This window comes from Gopherus evgoodei, chromosome 3 (genome assembly GCF_007399415.2).
Source record: "Gopherus evgoodei ecotype Sinaloan lineage chromosome 3, rGopEvg1_v1.p, whole genome shotgun sequence".
Classification (NCBI taxonomy): Eukaryota; Metazoa; Chordata; order Testudines; family Testudinidae; genus Gopherus; species Gopherus evgoodei.
In genome coordinates this window covers 167,268,523-167,288,744 of record NC_044324.1, presented here as the reverse complement: position 1 = coordinate 167,288,744, position 20,222 = coordinate 167,268,523, and the positions used below count along the sequence as shown (strand labels likewise).

At 46.4% G+C, this 20,222-nt stretch overlaps 1 protein-coding gene across 1 annotated transcript in view; it reads left to right on the top strand.

Moving 5' to 3' along the window:
- Positions 1-20,222, top strand: part of ALK (ALK receptor tyrosine kinase) — a 638,118-nt gene that overhangs the window by 595,873 nt on the left and 22,023 nt on the right. The window contains exons 18-21 of the mRNA XM_030557349.1: positions 1,572-1,724; positions 4,837-4,935; positions 7,033-7,219; positions 17,529-17,619. Of these exons, the coding sequence (XP_030413209.1) occupies positions 1,572-1,724; positions 4,837-4,935; positions 7,033-7,219; positions 17,529-17,619 (530 nt within the window). The remainder of the gene's footprint in view (positions 1-1,571; positions 1,725-4,836; positions 4,936-7,032; positions 7,220-17,528; positions 17,620-20,222) is intronic.

Below are 20,222 nucleotides of genomic sequence, written 5' to 3'. Positions count from 1 at the left end.
CCACTGCTGCTCTGGGGTCCCGGCCGCCAGCCCCACTCAGCCCACTACCAGCCTGGAGTCCCAGCCCCTGGCCCTGCTCAGCTCGCTGCCGGCCTCGGGTTTCTTTCACCCAGGCCAGCAGAGGGCTGAGCGGGACTGGTGGCTGGGACCTCGGCTGGCAGCAGCGTGCCATTAAAAATTGGCTTGTGTGCCACCTTTAGCACGGGTCCTGTAGGTTGCCGACCCCTGGTGTAGTCCAATGAGGAATAAGGAGATGAAAGGGAGCAAAGAAAAAGATGGAGGCTGTTGGGGAAACATTTCCTAACAGTAAGAAATGGTGGAAGCTTCATTTCTTAAGTCGCTTAAAACTGGACTCGACAGTGAACCCAAGAAATACTATAGGGAACAAATTGTTATACTGAGTGTAATAAGGCAGCCAGTAGGGGGAGTAGGCACAAGGACATTAAGGGTGTTAATGGTTAAACAAGGACATTTGTGGGTGTTCCTGTGTTGTGTTGTATGCTGTTGGCAACTGTGGCAAGTGTGGATCTGTGGAGCTACTGCCGGGATAGGTGTGTTCCCTGAAATAAAAGATGTTACCCAATACAATAAGATGTTACCCAGTACAAATAAAAGATGTTATACATCTGGTTTACAACAATCTACGACCACAATCCAGTCCTGGATGAAGCACGAACTAGATGATATAGCAGGCCCCTCTCCCCTAGCTGTCAGCCTGTGATTTATATGTTGTGCTTCTGCTAGTGCTGGAAGCTGAGAAATGTTATGAGAAATGTTTCAGTGCTCAGCTCTTCCCCCATTAAAGCTTCTCCTGGATCAGACTGGCAGAGTTGCTGGAGAGGGCAGTGGCTTTTCCCCCAGTTCCTACAGATGGAGTGTGCAACCTTGGCAGCCTTCCCAGTCTGTGCTGGCCCCAACAGTACTTGAACTTGATTTCCCCCAGTGGGTAAGTAGGGGATGCTGTGAATGGTTCAGCCCCAGCACAGACTAGGAAACTCCTGGGGGCTGCCCTAACTTGCATCTCCTCCCCCAACTCCCATAGCCCCAGTGGAGCTTGCTGTAGCATGGAGGGCACAGGACTGCTCCCGCAACACTTCCTCCTGGCCTCAGCATGCCCTGGGCCTGCCGCACAATGCCCCTTGTGCTCTGTAGAGGCAATACAAGCCGGGCCGGACGCCTTGCTGCATTGGGGGATTCACTGAAGGGAGTGAGGCTGTGTGGCCACATTGCACCAGCATAGCTGGTTCAACATGGCTACAGTGCAGGTGTCCAAGACAGCTTAGCGGAGGGATTTTTTTGTAAATGAAAGCTATTAGCTGAGATTCCTTCAGTCTCCTCTCCCCTAAAGCAAGTGCCAGTGAGAAGTGGGGATACGGTCATTAGAGAGGGGTGAATGGCAGTCAGGAAAGGTTTTTCAGACAGGGCTTATCCCATCCAATGTGGGGCACTTGGGCACCTTACACTTGTGCGTTTTCCCATCCCATAATGCGGCAGTTCTCCTGTCGCTGTCTGCGGAAAGCTCTTGGGTTATCTCTACAATAACAACTCAGCCTCTTTCATCTGTTCCCTAGTGACAGAGGGGCATGGAGAGGTGGCTATTAAGCTGCACCTCAACTGCAGCCACTGTGAGCTTGATGAGTGCCGTGTTGATCTGGAGACTCAAAAAGTCATTTGCTTCTGTGAGCCTGGGACAGACCTGGCTGACGATGGTGTCTCTTGTGTAGGTAAGAAGGTGCAGGGAGGAAGGGGCTCCTTTGGGATGGGTAGGTCTATGAGTGAATACATAGTGAAAGCCTCTTTAATGACCTGGACTGCAAGACAGCACAGAAATACTTAGATAGCCTTTCTTTAAAGTTGACCCTGATTAATTATCCCCTTTGTTGCTGGCATTTGCAGTGAAAACGCAGTGCACTTCAGTGGTGAGGAAGCTGGCAGATGGGGCAGCACCGCTGATGTGTTTTGCCTTGTAAACCTGCGTCATTGGGCAGTTAAGTGATGATTTGGACTGAAGGGGCAAGATATGTGGGTGTGAGTGCCCCTTAAAGAGCCTTTGGTTACATTGACACTGTATCTGGCACAGATCAGAGAGAGAAGCCCTGATCTGAAATTAACTCGCACTCACTCACCCCAAACAAAGAAGGAATTTTCCCAGGGTTGCAATTTAGGTGTGGGGGGGGTGGGGAGTTGCTCTTTTCCCCCACCTGTGCTTAATTTCAAGGCGCTGCCCATGGCCCAGGAGGACAACAAATACCTGCAGGGGGCTGGAGCCCCCTAGGGTCCCTCCTGTGGGCTGCACCTGGGGCTGTCCTGGCGAGTAGCTCGGGCTCCAGGCCCAGAGACCTGCTCTGTTCCCTAAAACCTTCAGCAGACAGAGACGCACAGGCAGCCTGGAGCTTGCTCCCTGACCTACCCATCCCAGCTCCAGGGACCCACCTGTCCTCTGGTCTGAAGCAACTGCAGCTCTGCTCCAACTGCATCTGGTGCCACACACCCTCGCTACTGATTGGCCCTAGTGCTTGGGCTAGAAGCTGTGATTGGCTAAGGTGGCCAGAACCTTGGCTGCTAGAGGAGCGATGAAGCACCCCTTCCCCAACAGTGCACGGGGGGCTGCCTCTTGTGCTTCAGAGTCTCAGCTTTTCCTAGGAAAAGAACAGTGAGGTCTCTTCCTTGCAGCTGTGAAGGGAACTGACCGATTTTGGATGTTTACTTTTTATCCTCCAAAAATGCCAAGAACTTCCAGGGGTCTAAGTGGCCCCTGGGCCTCTGCTGAAAACTGCCCCCCTCCATTGAAATCTGAAATGGCGCCCCTGAATTTTCCAGTCAAACTCAACCCTAAGCTTAGGCTTCCCAAGAGCCAGAGATGACATGTCACAAGCATATGGCAGAGGGAGGTGTAAATGTCATGGGAGATGGGAAAGCAAGAAGGAGAATCCCAGTCCATGCTTCATTTGAGAGCTGAATGCAAAGCATAGGCAAGCAGAGTGGAGTATATTTGCCCTGCTTACGCTCAGCTCCAGTACTGGGCTTTCCCCACATTTGTACATTAAGAAGAGGTACTGAGTCCAGCAGATAGAGCGAGGGACTCTTAAGCCAGGGTTCTTGGTCCTATTCCCAGCTCTGCCACTGAGTTGGGAAAATTGTTCAACCTCTTTATGTTGCAGTCTCCCCATCTGTAAAATGGGGATAGTCAGATGTATTTATATGGGCGGGGTGATGGTCATCATTTGCCTTGTGATCCCTGATTGGAAAGTGCTCCATAAGTATTATTAAATGGTAGATATTGCAAGGCTGGGTGGGGGCAGGGGGAGGAATGTTACAAACCAACTAACACGGCATCCATGTAGTAGGGTTTTCCCCAGCAGTCATCTGTTCTTTCTGTGTGGAGGCATTTAGAAGATGATATACTGCAATTGTCCTCATCCTGTTTTCGCTATGACTTGACATTGATGGCACCACTCAGCACCCTCCTCCCCGCAACAATTTAACACACACACACACACACACACCGATCCCTGTTTTTATGACCTTGCTTTCATAGCCAGTGAGTGTGTGTATTAATTTCCTGATAGGAAACCATCTGTTTTTATGGCTCAAACTTAATTGAGGAAAGTGAAACAATGAGCCATTGGAAGTCATAGATCTGGGAGCTGATTGCAGCAGAGGTTATCCTCTGTTTCCTACAGTGCAAGAGCAACAGATGGAATGAATGGGAGGAGGGACAGAAAATAATATTACATTAAAAATGACCAGAGGCAGGCCTGCTGATTGGGTGAGTGGGGTGGGAAGGGGGCAATTGCCCAGGGGCCAGGATGATTTAAAAGGGCCCAGGGGACCCCAGCCTCCACCGCTGGCAGCAGTGCAGCGGAGCTAAGGCAGGCTTCCTGCCCGCTCTCGCTTCCTGCCACTCCTGGAAGCGGACAGAACACTCCTACAGCCCTTGAGGGGGCAGGGGGTCTCCGCGCACTGCCCCTGCCCCAAGCACCGACTCCGCAGCTCCCATTGGTCAGGAACTGCAGCCAATGAGACATGTGGTGGCAGTGCCTATGGACAGTGGCACATGGAGACCCCCTGGGGCCCCCTGTCTACGAGCCACTTCCAGAGGTGTGTGCAGGTTGCTTTCGGGAGCCACCTGAGGTAAGCGCCAACCCTCTGACCCTCTCCTGTACCCCAACCCCCAGACCAGAGCCAGCACCCTGCACCCAAACTTCCTCCCAAAGCCCCTACCCCGCACCCCCTTCCACACCCAAACTGCCTCCCAGAGTCTGCACCTCACACCCCCCCATACCCAAACCGCCTCCCAGAGCCTGCACACCACATCCCTTCCCACACCCAAACTGCTTCTCAGAGCCTGCACCCACTCCCGCACCCAGACTCCCTCCCAGAGCTTATACCCACACCCTCTCCCACACCGCAATCCCCTGCCCCAGCCTGGTGAAAGTGAGTGAGGGTGCAGGAGAGTGAGCGACACAGGGAGGGGGGATAGAGTGAGCCGGGGGAGGGCCTCAGAAGGGGCAGGGAAGGGGCAGGGCAAGGTTCTTTTGGCACATGGATTAAATCTTTGCGCAATTAGACAGTTGGCAACCCTACTGGGCAGGCACGTGGAAGCCCTGGCCATGGTGGAAGAGCGCACCCAGCAGCGCAGCTGGCAGCTCGCTGGGCACCAGCCAGTGCAGACACAGCACCGCCAGATGTCAGGCGGACCACGTCTACGGCTTGTGCATGCATGGGGGCCTATTGACTGTTCTGCCCTGAGGACTGGAACTGCTGTCGGCGGGCCTGACCATAGGGAGATCAGTTAAAACAAATAACTCCTCCTTTCTTATGCATCTCTTTCAGCTGACCCCGTGGCTCATCTCCCCCTCTCCTTGGTCTTGTCTGTAGTGACATCAACACTGGTTGCTGCTCTCATTCTGGCTTTTTCTGGGATCATGATAGGTGAGTGTCTCATAAAGCAAAATGTGCATAGAGCAGCAGAAGTTGCAGCATATTGTGCTTCTCACCTAAGCCATTTCTAGTAGAGTCAAGAACGTTGGAATTAGGATTTAAGCTTTACGCTGTGTTGTTTTGTTGGTTTTTTTAATTAAAACTCATCTATTTTCTTTTTTGATAAATGTTTTTAACCAAAACAACCAACTTAGGGACATTTTTCCTTGTGAAGGGAAAGTTGAAAAAAAATTACTTTGAACAATATTTTTACACTTTATATTTCACCAGGCAGCAAATATTGGTATAAATGGATATCCAGGTATAACTGAAATACCATCTTTGTCTTCCTTTTCTTTACTAGCCAGTTGCAAGCTCCTTCCATTGACTGACTGCAGAATTGCTGTAATTCTCATGATTACATCCTTAAAGAGAGACCATTGTGTGGTTTGGGGTGTAAAAATGTCAGACCACAATTTCCAATTTTCACTGATTTTAAAGGGAGCTGTGAATGCTCACACTTTAAAAAAAAATCAGGCCTCTTTTAGTTTAGGGTACCTACAATATGCATTTAGGTGCTTTCATTTAGTTACCCAAGTTTGAAGACCTTGGCTTAGATTCCAATTTTACAAATTATGGTTTAGTAAGACATGGATGTTCATGGCCTTTGTCAGAATTTCAATTACATCTTTTTTAAAAAGTTTATTTAAACAATCCCATGCCTACATTCCTACTCTAAACATACCAGGATTATTGCACTAATGCATGAGAACCAGTGATTCAAACTAGTCAGTCTCTTTCCATTGTCCACGCTGAGGGAAATGCTTTTTTAAAAAAACACACACCCAGAAGGTCAGATGGTGACTAGTAAATTAGATTTGTGTAGTTATTTACTCAGTTTAAGAATTTCAGATGTTGCTATTAATACATACACGTGGTTTCAGATATACAGTTTCTGTTCTAACAGTATCCCCTTAAGGATCTAATTACTTTTCAAGGAATAGAAGAATAACCAAATTCTTTCTGGCCATCCCTATCATTCTCATTTCAAGAATGAGCAGAAATCTGAGCAATCAAACCAAGAGCAATGATAAGGTGAAAGGAGAACTAGGAGGGCTTGATAATAGGTCATTAAATCCATCCCCCTTTGCTAGTGAAAGTTTTCCCCTTAAACTCTTCCTCTCAGTGACTTGTCTATCAGAGCAGACATGGGACCCACTATAGCCACAGTCTTCGGGTCCAGTCTTGCTCCCATTGAAGTCAGTGGCAAAATTATTGTTGGACCTGTCCATGATTGGGCCCTACTTTGTAAACTTACATGTGGAACTCGAATTACTTTCACAACAAGACTAGCTTTGATCTGTGATTTCCTTCTATAGGTGTGGAGAGCTAACATAACAGCTGAGTGAATTGATTCCAAGACTGTAAGAACTGATTTCAGCTTTCCCCTAAATTTGAACCATGTCTGAGGTTTAGAAACATTTGATCAAGTGGATGGGTGTCTTTAAAAACTTTGTACTTACCCGCTAGACTCCCTTCATGCTTATGGGAATCAAGAGGGACTTTCATAAAGTGAAGTCATTTTGTTTACACAACTTCATTGTGAGGGGAGAGATTTTACTTCTAAAGAGATGTCAGTGCGAACATTGTGATACAACGCAACTAAATATGGACTTCTATTCAACTTCCTCATAAGCTAGGTGCTTAACCAAAACCCTGCATCCAAATGCCCTTGAACTTTGGGGAAATTGGATCTGGATACTTTGAAGCCCAGACAATCTATAACAAAACAGATTTGTTACTTCAGAGTTCACTTCTAGTGGATTTCACCCTATTCTTCAAATCAAGAAATACTGGGAGACTCATGAGTGAGCTTGTTCTTAGCCTAATTTCTAAACCAAACAAGTTGGATAAATTCAGCCTGAGCTTTGGAGAAGCACCCAGACTTCTGCATATACGTGAAGTACAGATGGTTGACAATACGCCCATCTATTTTGATTCACTGGAGTCTGAACACTGTACCTGTTCCACAGCACATGTGTTCTGTGTTGGTTGCCTTCATGTTCACAAGGCAGTCTGTCGCCCTGATTCACTGTGCTCTATTTCCAGTGTATCGCCGTAAACACCAGGAGCTGCAAGCCATGCAGTTGGAATTACAGAGCCCCGAGTACAAACTGAGCAGGCTGCGCACCTCCACTATTATGACCGACTACAATCCCAACTACTGCTTTGCAGGAAAGACCACCTCCATCAGTGATCTCAAAGAGGTGCCTCGGAAAAATATCTCCCTCATAAGGTAAGCTTATCTGTTTGCCTTCCCCATACACACACACTCTCTTGATCTCTCACATTCTCATTCTTTCCATACAGTCACACACCTTGGACACACAAAAGAGCTATGGTGGGTAGGGTAGTATTCCATGCTTAGCACATGACCATTGCAGGGACCAAGACCAGCTAGATCTCCTTAGCCTTTCATAGGCACATTGTTCATCTTCTGTATTGTAGAAGTAATTGAAGAGCTATCACCATGAAGCCCAGTAATTCAGACCCCAGACATCTTTCTTCCAGGCTCTCAAACACTCTGTGGAATACCTTTGTGTTTAGATCAAATATTAACTGATGTAATATGAGAATCTACCGGACAGTGGGACTTGGACTATAAAAGCCAGAGATGAGAAAATCTATCCATGGGCCTGAGCCACATTAGGATCTGGATCAGAACTTTTTAAAAGATTCGAGGGCCTTGGGTTGGGGATCATCTCTAGGAAAGACCTGCAGAATCATCGAGTCCAACCCCTCTGCTATTGCAGGATACAGTCCTCTTCCATAGAGGATATGATGTGACACTGATACTACATGATCTTACACACAAAGCCAAAAGACAGGATTAAGAAGCAGGCGGGTATGGGAGATTCAGGAGCTTGTACTTCCAAAATCATCCCTGAGATACAACAGAGATGAAGCCCACAACATCCACTACCACTCTCACTGTGTTGTCAAGTACTGCAGGGCTCCTCTATCATATCTAATACCTCATTGATCACAAGTTAGGACTTCCCAATGCAATGTGTGCTGCCAAATGCCTTTACCATCGAGGGTAAAGGAAACAGCTGGGAATTGATGGGGGAGGAGGGATAGGTTTATGAGCCGTAGCAGCTCTGTTTTATATCCCCATTTTACAAAGGGTGGGTTAGAGCTGCAGAGAACAATGTTTCAGGCTGACACTTATTGGGAATAATTGATAGCTGCAGTCAAGCCACAGGCAATTTGACTCTGCAGTGTGGATTAGCTGCCAGGGCTGAGGCCTGACAGTCAGAGAATGTAAAATTCTTTATCCTGGCAAGGAGTAAAGCCACTCTAAATTGAACAGGTCCAGCATGGACAACAATAGCACAAGCTTCCCCCACCCTCGCCCGCAAGGCATGTTCTTTAACCTTCTCTAGGAGGGATCATGATCTGGGGAGTTCACTCTCTATGATCTGCTGAGACTGTCCACAGAGGTGCCATTTAGAATTGGAATGAGGCCACCAGTTCAATGGAACACAGACCACCCAGGAGCCATTCGATCTGGCCATCAGTCCGGGCCTGGTTCATACCAGTGCCCGAGAATTGAATGACTTGGCATCTCACTGCAAGAGAGAGTCCCTAGAATGTCCCCTCCATGTCAGAGTTGAGGAACAGGCATATCAGGGGGAGGGCTTGCACTGCCCCTGCCAAAGCTGAACCCCTCAGTGGTTGAAGAGGGGTTCCCAGCGCTGTCAGTCCAGCAGCTTCCATCTCTGCTACATTCACTGTGGTGGTAGTGTACTTTGTACCCAAGCCCATAATGCCCATGTGATGTGCCGGCTGTTGCACTTAGTGCTTTAACTTTCATTAAATGAAAACCAGAATAAGCAGTGACACAAAACTTCTATAATGAGCATAATGGAGAAAATGTGCATTAGTGGAATGTAAGATTTATTTATTTGCTTTTTTCTCTATCTTGTTTCATAATTAAACCTCAAACCTTCTTCATAATGTTAACATCTACAGTAACCATTTTAGCACTTACATAGCACGCTGTACTACACAGCCTCTCGCTTGATGCTTTCTTTAAGTGAGATGTATAATTGTATGAGGAGTTAGCAGATTTAGAGTATGACTATCAAATGAAAAGTGTATCCATGATAGGCCCATCGTTTTAGCTCACTTTTGAGTTACACAGCAAGTAGACTAAAATTAAACACGGTTCTTGTACTAGTATAAGAGGACAATGCTGTGTGCCATGTATTACTCCAGTAGATTGGCTTCATTGGGCATAGTTTGTAGTTTCCAAGGGCAGAAGGGATCATTGTGGTCATCTAGTCTGACCTCATGTATAGCACAAGCCATAGACCTGCCCCCAAAGTAATTCCTAGAGCAGAGCTACCAGAAAAACATCCAATCTTGATTTAAAAATTGTAGGTAATGGAGACGATCCTTGGTAACTTGTTCCAATGGTTAATTACCCTCACTCTCAAAAATGTATACCTTATTTCCAGACTGAATTTGTTTAGCTTCAACTTCCACCCATTGAATCGTGTTACACCTTTCTCTGCTAGACTGAAGAGCCCCAGTATTAAATATTTGTTCCCCATGTAGGTACTTATAGACTGTAATCAAGTCAACCCTTAACTTTCTCTTTGTTTGAGAGCGCTCTCTTTGTCTATCACTAAAAAAATCTGTCTTAAACCCTTGAATTAGTCTCGTGGTTCTTCTCTGAATCCTCTCAAATTTATCAACATCCTTCTTGAACTGTGGGCACCAGAACCAGACACACTATTCTAGCAGTGGTTGCACCAGTACTAAATACAGAGGTAGAATACCTCTCTACACCTACTTGAGATTTCCCTATTTATGCATCCTAGGATTGTATTAGCTCTTTTGGCCACAGTGTGACACTGGCTGTTTGTGTTCAGCTGATTATCCACCATGACCCCCTAAATCTTTTTCAGAGACACTGCTTCCCAGAATAGAGTTCCCATCCTGTAAATACGACCTATGTTCTTTGTTCATAGATGTGCACATTTACATACTGTATAGCTAAAATGCATATTCATAGACTATCAGGGTTGGAAGGGACCTCAGGAGATCATCTAGTCCAACCCCCTGCTCAAAGCAGGACCAATCACCAGACAGATTTTGCCCTACATCCCTAAATGGCCCCCTCAAGAATTGAACTCAATCCTGGGTTTAGTAGGCCAATGCTGAGACCCCTGAGCTATCTGTCCCCCGGCTTGTGCCCAGTTTCCCAACTGATCTGGATTGCTCTGAATCAGTGACCTGTCCTCTTCATCACCTACCACTCTCCCAATTTTTGTGTCATCTGCAAACTTTATCAGTGATGATTTTATTTTTTCTTCCAGGTTCTTGATAAAAATGTTGAATAGCATAGGGCCAAAGACGAAGCCCTGTGGTACCCCACTGGAAACGCACCCATTCAATGATGATGTCCCTTTTACATTTATATTTTGAGACCTGTCAGTTAGCCAGTGTTTAATCCCTTTAATGTATGCCATGTTAATTTTACATCATTCTAATTTTTAATCAAAATGTTGTGCTTACCAGGTCAAACACTTCACAGAAGTCTAAGTATATTACATCAGAATTACTATCTTTATCAACCAAACTTGTAATCTTATAACAAAAAAAGATATCAAGTGAGTTGGACAGGATCTATTTTCCATAAACCAATGCTGATTTGCATTAATTACATAACCCTCCTTTAATTTTTTTAATTCTTTATTAATCGAGTCGCACATCAGCCGCTCCATTATCTTGCCCAGAATTGATGTCAGGCTGACAGACTTATCCTCTTTGCCCTTTTTAAAAACTGGTGCAACATTAGTTTTCTTCCAGTCTTCTGGAACTTCCCCAGTGCTCCAAGACTTATTGAAAATCAATGTTAATGGTCCAGGAAGTTCTTCAGCTAGCTCTTTTAAAACTCTTAGATGCAAGTTATCCAGAGCTGCTGACTTTAAACTATCCAACTTTAGTAGCTTCTGTTCAATGATCTCAGGCACTAGTGGAATGGAAGGAATGTTATCATCACAATATGATGAGACTATATTGTCTGTTTTTAACTCCAAATACAGAACAGAAATATCTATTGAACACTTCTGCCTTTTCTGCATTATTATTGGTAATTCTACCATTTCCATCTAGTAATGGACCAATACCATTATCAGGATTCTTTTTATTCCTAATATTTTTGAAAAATCCTTATTGTCCTTAACTCTGCTGGCCACAGATTTCACCTTGTGTCCCTTGGCTTCCCTTATCAATTTTCTATCACTTCTAACTTCAGATGTATATTCTTTACTATTAATTTCCCCCTTCTTCCATTTGTAATGATATATATTGTGACAGTGTACCCCATAAGACTTTATGGGGGGGTGCTCATAAATGTATGTATGATATAACTGGAATAAAGTTTTGCTACATATGCCATGTAACATATCTATGTAAAGGTTATGATCTACTGGGTATGTTCATCCTAGTTTTATGCAGGCACCAGTTGTGTGTTCAAAGTTGTGAACATTGGCTGTATAATTGCTTGATTTTTAAGTAGCCTTAGGCCATGGCTACACTTACAGTTCTGCAGCGCTGGTAGTTACAGCTGTGTTCGTACAGCTGTGTAGGGCCAGCGTTGCAGTGTGGCCATACTTACAGCTACCAGCACTGCAGTGTGGCCACATTTGCAGCACTTGCAGCGCTGTTGGGCATTGTGGGCAGCTATCCCACAGAGCACCTCGTCCCATTTTGGCGCTGTGGCTTGTGGGAAGGGGACGGAAGGGTGCGGGTCTTTCCGCTTCCTGTTCCAACGCCCCGTGGTGCTTTGCTACACATTCTGAGCAGTTTGGTGGCATTGTGAGTCTGCAGCGCGATTTCTGTTACAAATGGAGCCCGAGCTGCTGAGGACCTTGCTGATGAATGTTGCCAGCACATCACACATGGCAGTGGAGCTATTCCTTCAGCTGCAAAGTGACAGTGAGGAGTCAGATGATGATATTGATTCGCCTGATGCTGAAGACAGTAAATTGCTTGTGGCAGTAACAGACGTGCTCAGCACCGTGGAACAGCACCTTTGGGCACGGGAAACAAGCACTGAATGGTGGGATCACATCGTCCTGCAAGCCTGGGATGACGAGCAATGGCTGCAGAACTTTCGGATGAGAAAAGCCACTTTCATGGGACTGTGTGCTGAGCTCGCCCCTACCCTGGGGCGCAGGGACACGAGATTGAGAGCTGCCCTGCCAGTGGAGAAGCGGGTGGCTATTGCAATCTGGAAGCTGGCAACTCCAGACAGCTACCGATCGGTGACGAACCAGTTTGGAGTGGGAAAGTCCACCGTTGGAATAGTGCTGATGGAAGTTTGCACAGCCATTAATCGCACCCTGCTAAGAAGAACTGTGACTCTGAGGAACGTGCAGGACATTGTGGATGGCTTTGCACAAATGGGTTTCCCTAACTGTGGAGGGGCAATAGATGGGACGCATATTCCTATTCTGGCACCACCCCACCTGGCATCAGAGTACGTTAATCGCAAGGGGTATTTCTCCGTGGTTCTCCAAGCGCTTGTGGATCACCATGGGCGTTTCACTGACATTTACTCAGGATGTCCTGGAAAGGTGCATGATGCACACATCTTTCGGAACAGTGCCCTGTTCAGGAAGCTGATGGCCGGGACTTTTTTCCCGGACCGCAAGATCACAGTAGGGGACGTCGAAATGCCCACTGTAATCCTTGGAGACCCCGCTTACCCTTTAATGCCATGGCTCATGAAACCGTATACAGGGAAGCTTGACAGGAACAAGGACCGGTTCAACCACAGGCTGAGCCAGTGCAGAATGACTGTGGAGTGTGCTTTTGGCCGTTTGAAAGCCCGCTGGCGTTGTCTTTATGGGAAGCTAGATTTGGCGGAAAGCAGCATCTCCGCTGTTATATCCGCGTGCTGTACCCTCCATAATATTTGTGAACGGAAGGGTGAAAGATTCATTGAGGAATGGACCTCCGAGGTTCGACGCCTAGAGGCTGAATTTGCACAGCCAGAGAACAGGGCTACTAGAGAAGCCCAGCAAAGGGCTTCAAGGATTAGGGATGCCTTAAGGGAGCAATTTGATGCTGAGAGCCAACAGTAATGTTTGGTGCCTTTTCTGTGCTCGTTTTTCCCTTGGGGTACAGTATTTACCACTTTCTGCAATAATAAAAACTATTGTAAAAGCCATGAAATCCTTTATTCAAAATACAGTACATAAAAGGGCAGGGGGGTAGGGTGGTGGACTGTACATTCAGATGTTTGAATATGTCCTGTTTGATTGCTGTTCAATGTCTGCTGCACTTCAGGATTAATATGCTGCAGCATCATGGGGGTGGAGTGCACAGGGTAAGGATTGTAGTTATCAGGGCTGGTAGGTGATCGTACAGGTGTTGGGGGCAGCTGGGGGTAGTAAGAAACAGGCTGCTGGAGAAGGGTGTTTTGTGCAAATACTGGGGAACATGAAAGAGAGCTTTGGGAGGGGTGTGGGTTACCACAGTATAGATCTGCCTGCATGGCTACGAGAGACTGGAAAGAGTCAGTTTGGCGAGCCAGGAGGCTTATCAACTGCTTTGAGGTTTTTCTGGTAGCCAATTCCTTTCTCCTGCTTTCTGTTTGCCTCCATTCATGCATTTTCTCTCTCCATTCCTGCATCTTCCTACTTTCTCTGGCGTACTGATTCATAACTGCTTTGATCAATTCTTCTTTTGATTTTCGCGGATTTTTCCTCTAGTTCTGCAAGCGACGGGCAGGCAGTGATCCGGCTGCATTATTCAAGGTCACTTAAAAAAACATAGATAGAAATATGTAATACACAGAGGCTACATTGTTTATTATCACACAGTGAAGGAGTTTGTAGACTTTTTGTAGCATCATTCCCACATACCTAACATAACACAGAGAGGCCAGGGAAGCAAAGGCATGGTGAGCAATGGGGTGAGTGTTTCTGCCCCGACTTCACCTGGGAAGGAGAACTGCCTGATGGCTCACTGGGGTTTCTCTGCACTGGGTAAAGGAGGGAGCTGGGGGCCTGCACAGGGGACAAGAGGGAACAGGAAGCTGGCGACCTGCAAGGGGGGCAGACCGGGAAGCTGGCGACCTGCAAGGGGGGGGGGGCCGGGAAGCTGCCGACCTGCAAGGGGGCGGCGGACTGGGAAGCTGCCGACCTGCAAGGGGGCGAGGACCGGGAAGCTGCCAACCTGCAAGGGGTGGGGGGGCGGGAAGCTGCCAACCTGCAAGGGGGGGAGGCGGGAAGCTGCCAACCTGCAAAGGGGGGGGCCGGGAAGCTGCCAACCTGCACTGAGCAGTATCCCTACATTCTCAACAGGTTTCCTACTGCCAGATATATCACTGCTGTGTGTTACCTGGGAAGAGAGTGAGGGTCTTCTACAGCAATGCGAATTCCGCCCTGGTCCCTATGCAGCTTGCCTGTGTGCAGCCATGGTCTCGCCACCCCTCGCGGCACAGTGGCTCGGATGAGTTAGCCTGACCGGGACAAGGACCACGGTGGCTCTCCCTATAAACTTGCGAAATCACATTGCGCACGCTCTGGCTGCAACTTTTCAAGAGATTACCGAGGCCGATTACAGAGACGTGATAGAGCAAATCAATGGGCTATTCCACGTTTAGGCATGCATGCAGGCAGCCATAACCCAAACCCTCCTCTCTGAAAACATAAAGTCTGCTAACCCTGAGCACGCTCCTCTGCTTCTTCTTCACCAGCAACTTCCAGCTGCTGCGACTGGCTAGCCTCCTCCTGGCTTGAGAAGAGCTCCTGGCTGCATGCTTCCTGGGACTCTGGGGTGTCTCCCTCCACCCCAGTAGCCTCACTCTCTGCTTCCTCTACACCCTCCCGCACTTCTCCCTGTTCTGAACTCTCCATCGTGGTCCTCAGATTGGCAGTGGGGTCACATCCAAGTATGGCATCCAGCTCCTTGTAAAAACGGCAAGTCGTGGGAGCAGCTCCTGAGCGGCGATTTCCCTCACGGGCTTTGCAATAGGCACTGCGCAGCTCCTTTATTTTGACCCTGCACTGCAACGCATCCCATTCATGGCCCCTTAGCAGCAAGGACTTTGATATCTGCCCATAGGTATTATAATTTCTCTGGCTGGAGCACAGCTGTGATTGCACAGCTTCCTCACCCCAAACACTGATGAGGTCCTGCAGCTCAGAACTGTTCCATGCTGGGGCTCGTTTGGGGCCTGGAGGCATGGTCCCTGATTGATTGATTGATTGCACTCCACACCTGGCTGAGCAAATAGGAAGGGGATTTTTAAAGTTCCTGGGGCATTTAAAGGGGGGGTCAGCTGAGCCCAGGGCAGTGGAGTGTGAAACGATTACCAGAGTGGCTGAAAAGGTATGCTGGATACCTCCTTATACCCCGGAGGCCAATAAAAGCACTGTTGGTGTCCACACCTGATGACCAGCGCTGCATCACCAGCGCTGGAATCGCTACACCTGAGGCAGACCAGGTGTACAGCCAGTGCTGCAACCAGGGAGTTGCAGCGCTGGCTGTGCTTTGCAAGTGTGGCCACATCCTGAGTTGCTGCGCTGTAACCCCCTCACCAGCGCTGCAACTCTCCAGTGTAGCCAAGCCCTTAGTTAGAACATTTGGTCACTTCTTGGCAAAGGAATGTGCAAATTAAGTGCTCAGTTAGGAAGCACTTAACAGGCAAAAAAGCTTGGAAGACTCCAATCAACATAAGAAGCCTACCTCAGGCGATTCAAGGTAGCCGGTGGGTAATGGCTGCTACCTGCAAGTCCTGACTCATGCATGGACATGTGACTTACCTATGTGATTCCAAATCTCCATTTTGTGACTGGATTCTGCACAGGGTGAGGAGGCGGTCTCCACTCACAAGAGAGAGTCTATTTAAACCCCTGGGAGACCCTTCCATTTGGACTTCAGCTGGCTAAAGGAGCAGCCTCTCCACTCTCCAGGATACTTGAAGGAAACTGGAATAAAGGACAGTAACTAAGGGTGTGAGTGATTGCTGGACCCAGGCTAAAAGGAGATTAGTCTGTAAAAAGGGAGCATTCTGGAACTGGTGAAGATCTTATCTGTATTCAGTTTGATTAGACATAGATTTGCAGATTTTATTTTATTTTGCTTGGTGACTTACTTTGTTCTGTCTGTTACTACTTGGAACCACTTAAATCCTACTTTCTGTATTTAATAAAATCACTTTTTACTTATTAATTAACTCAGAGTATGTATTAATACCTAGGGGAGCAAACAACTGTGCATATCTCTCTATCAGTGCTATAGAGGGTGAACAATTTATAAGTTTACCCTGCATAAGCTTTATACAGGGTAAAATGAATTTATTTGGGTTTAGACCCCATTGGGAGTTGGGCATCTGAGTGCTAAAGACAAGCACACTTCTGTTAGCTGTTTTCAGGTAAACCTGCAGCTTTGGGGCAGGTAATTCAGACTCTGGGTCTGTGTTGGAGTACACGGGAGTGTCTGGCTCAGCAGGACAGGGTGCTGGAGTCCTGAGCTGGCAGGGAAAACAGGAGCAGAGATAGTCTTGGCACATCAGTTGGCAGCTCCCAGGGAGGGTTCTGTGATCGAACCCATCATATATATTTATTTTTTATAGCTGCCATCACATCCTTTTAAAATCAGGTCAGTTTTTTAACCAGCACAGCTATCTTCCTTGATTGTGCGATTTTGGCTGTTTAGGCATCTAGTATAAGGTGTTCTTTATTATAATTCATGTTTTTCTGATTAAATTCTTCCTCCCAACTAGTTTGATTCATCATTCTTTTCAGCTTTGTGAAACTGATCCTATTAAAGCACGTGCAAGCGCGCGCGCGCACACACACACACACACACACAGATGATATATACACATGTGTAGGGGTGTGTGTGTATATATATTATATTACTAGTCTGGACTTTATTCTGCTTGTACATTATAAATGTGATCAAGTCATGATCAGTTGTAGCTATGTACAATGTTAAGCTACCATTAACGTTTAATGTTGTAATCAGGTCTTCTTTATCTGTTAAGACAAGGTCTAATAAAGAATTCCTCCAGCATGTGTCACTCACATTGAAATCTCCTGTGATCATGTAGCTTTTTTTCCTATACACTGTAAATAGGTATATAAGAAGCCCGTCATCTTGTTCCCTAGTGCGATTTGGTGCTCAGTAGCAGACACTTACTATTACCCCATCTTGTTCTTTATCTGTTAGGACATTGATCCATAAGCATTCAAAATCACTCTCCTCCAAGTTATCAGTGACTTGGAAATGGTTATTATACATTAAAGATCCACAAGCTGTTACTTCTGACGGCCACCTCCCCTAGCACTTTTAACATTGTAGGTCAAAGATAGACAAAATTGAGTTTGGAAATGAAGTCATGCTCTCACAAATGGCTGTGCAGAGTGCTACCAATAGCATGGCCAAAACTGAAGTTTCAGTTCTTCATATTTTACTGTCATAGAAGCTATAATCATGTTCTGTTTCCTGTGATCAGAACATTACAGTGTGCATGCTCTGCATTAAAACCTCCTTATCTTTTCTGGTTTATCCAGGGGTTTAGGCCATGGAGCCTTTGGCGAAGTATATGAAGGTCAGGTGGTGGGAATCCCCAGTGACCCCAGTCCCTTGCAGGTGGCTGTGAAGGTAAGTGACAATATGTGAATAATCACAATAGTAACACTTTGTGCACCTTTCATCCAGGGGCCTCAAAGCATTATAAAAACCATTGATAAACTAAGCATCACAACACCTCTGGAAGATAGGTGTGTATTGTCCCTGTTTTGCAGTTGGGGACACTGAGGCACAAAACAGGTAAGATGATTTCCCTAGGGTCACTTGGGCAGAGTACTAATACCTAGATTTTACATAGCATTTCTCATCCATAGATCTCAAAGCCCTTTACAAAGGACAGTAGGTATCACTATGCCTGTTGTACATGATCTGCTGACTCCCTGGTCCAGTGCCTTGTCTTTGCCATGGGCGATGTTGCATTGTTCACAGGCCCCTACCCTGATCACTAGCCAGGCTCCCATGGTCTCTTCTGGTGCTGCAGGCATCATGTCCATCAACAAGATTGTTTATTTTCAGAATCTCTAAGAAATTAATCCAGCTGACTCAACCTTATCTAAATGAGAAAATGCATTACAGAGAACTTTATTTCCAAGCTGTCAGCTTGCATCTGACCATGTTCTGTGTGATGTCTGACATTGCTGTAAGTGAAGCTAACACATAGCTGGTAATGATGAGCTCCAGCAACGGGGATACTAGAGCCCAGTGCACTGAGTCAATAATTATTCAGCTGTTACAATTTATAAAAAGCCACTAATGAACTGTGGTGACTTGCATCCTCTCGGTTAGAGAAGGCAGCTTATTGCCTGGGAAGCCAGCATATTGTTTCAGTTCTGCAGCATGATGCCCTCTGCTGTGTGTAACTGATGTGCAGCAGTGCTGATGTATGGAGGTGGCATGCACTTCCATGTCTGCTCCATTATAGTGCAGCTCAGCAGAAAGGACCATATGCACAGCAAGAGGCATGTATATCCTTTCTCTCATCCCTTCTTTCCTTGGGGGTTCATTTACACCTTTGGGGGAACCCTGAGGAGCCCCACTGCATCCACCTCCCTCTAAACTATCCTGATCATCAAGTCCCTGCTTCAGAGCCATCATCTTCTCATCATGAAAGGGCTGAGCAAGCCTCCCCTTCAGTCCCAACCAAAACCATGCTTCGCACAACCAGAGGGGTCACTACAGGATGGTAGCATTCCTGTCCATTGGGTTGATATACTTGTTAGTGTGTGAGGGTGTTAGACCATATAAAAGAACCTCTAATTACTCTCTTAGAAATTCTTCCAGTGATTAGTGATGACATATCTGCCGAATGAGTATCTCTGGCCAGGTCCACACTACAGCATTAAATCGATTTAAACAGCGTTAAATCGATTTAACGCTGTAACCGTCCACACTACAAGGCACTTAAAATCGATTTTAAGGGGTCTTAAAATCGATTTCTGTACTCCAGCTAAACGAAAGGAGTAACCCTAAAATCGATATTACTATATCGATTTAGGGTTAGTGTGGACGGAAATCGAAGTTATTGGTCCCATTCTTTTACTGAGCTACCCAGAGTGCACCGCTCCAGAAATCGATGGTAGCTTGGGACCATGGACGCACACCACCGAAGTAATGTGCCCTAGTGTGGACACGTAAAATCGATTTTATAAACCCTGTTTTATAAAATCGATTTTACTAATATCAATTTTAAGCTGTAGTGTGGACGTACCCTCTGTGTAACACGATCTGTAACACTGTTCTGGATTGCATTGGGAATACGAAATGCCATCATGCAGAGTGGTGTGACAACAATGATCCTGAAATATCAAATGTCTTTGATGTCAAGCAACAAGCGCGTGCCATGCTCATAGCTGACCCACTCGGAGTCAAAAAAGGCCAGATACGAGGCAGCTTGCAGCACACTCCAGCGCAAACTCTCCCAAATGCAAAATATGTGTTTGACTGTACGCACCCTAGCAGATAAATATGACTCCAAAGGTTTCTGTGAAGCGGTCAAAGCTGCGTACAGTCCTACCCAATCTGCTTTCATGCCACTAACAAGAGCTGATGGTGAATCTCTCATCACCATCTACCAACAGTGGCATGAACATTTTAGTGAACTACTTAATCATTTTGTACTGTTTCTCATGAATCACTGGATAATGTCCACAAATTGCCCACATCTTATGCATTTGCCAGTCCACCCATATGTGCCAAGGCGCGTTGAAAACTGTTGAAGTAATGAAAAATAACAAATCTCCTTATCCTAATGCCATTCCAACTGAAGTTTTCAAGCATGGAGGAAATCTCATTGACAAGATTTTTGAATTTTTGTTACATGTCTGGCTTCATATCGCAATAACTGAAAGATGCCAACGTTGTCACCGTCTATAAGCATGAAGACTCAAAGAGTGACCGTGGTGGCTACTGCGGTATCTCTTTGTTGTCTGTGGCCAGCAAGATTCTTGCATGGATCCTCCTGAACTAACTCCTGACCCAATCGTTGACAATGTTCTATCTGAGTTAGTGTGGCTTTTTGTGCTTAAAGGAGCACTGTTGACACGATTTTCCTTATTCAACAGTTACAGAAAAAATGTCACAAACCACACCAACTTTTGTACATTGTGTTTCTTGATCTAATTAAGGCATTCAGCGTGGTCAACCACACTGCCATCTGGAAATTGCTCGCTAAATTT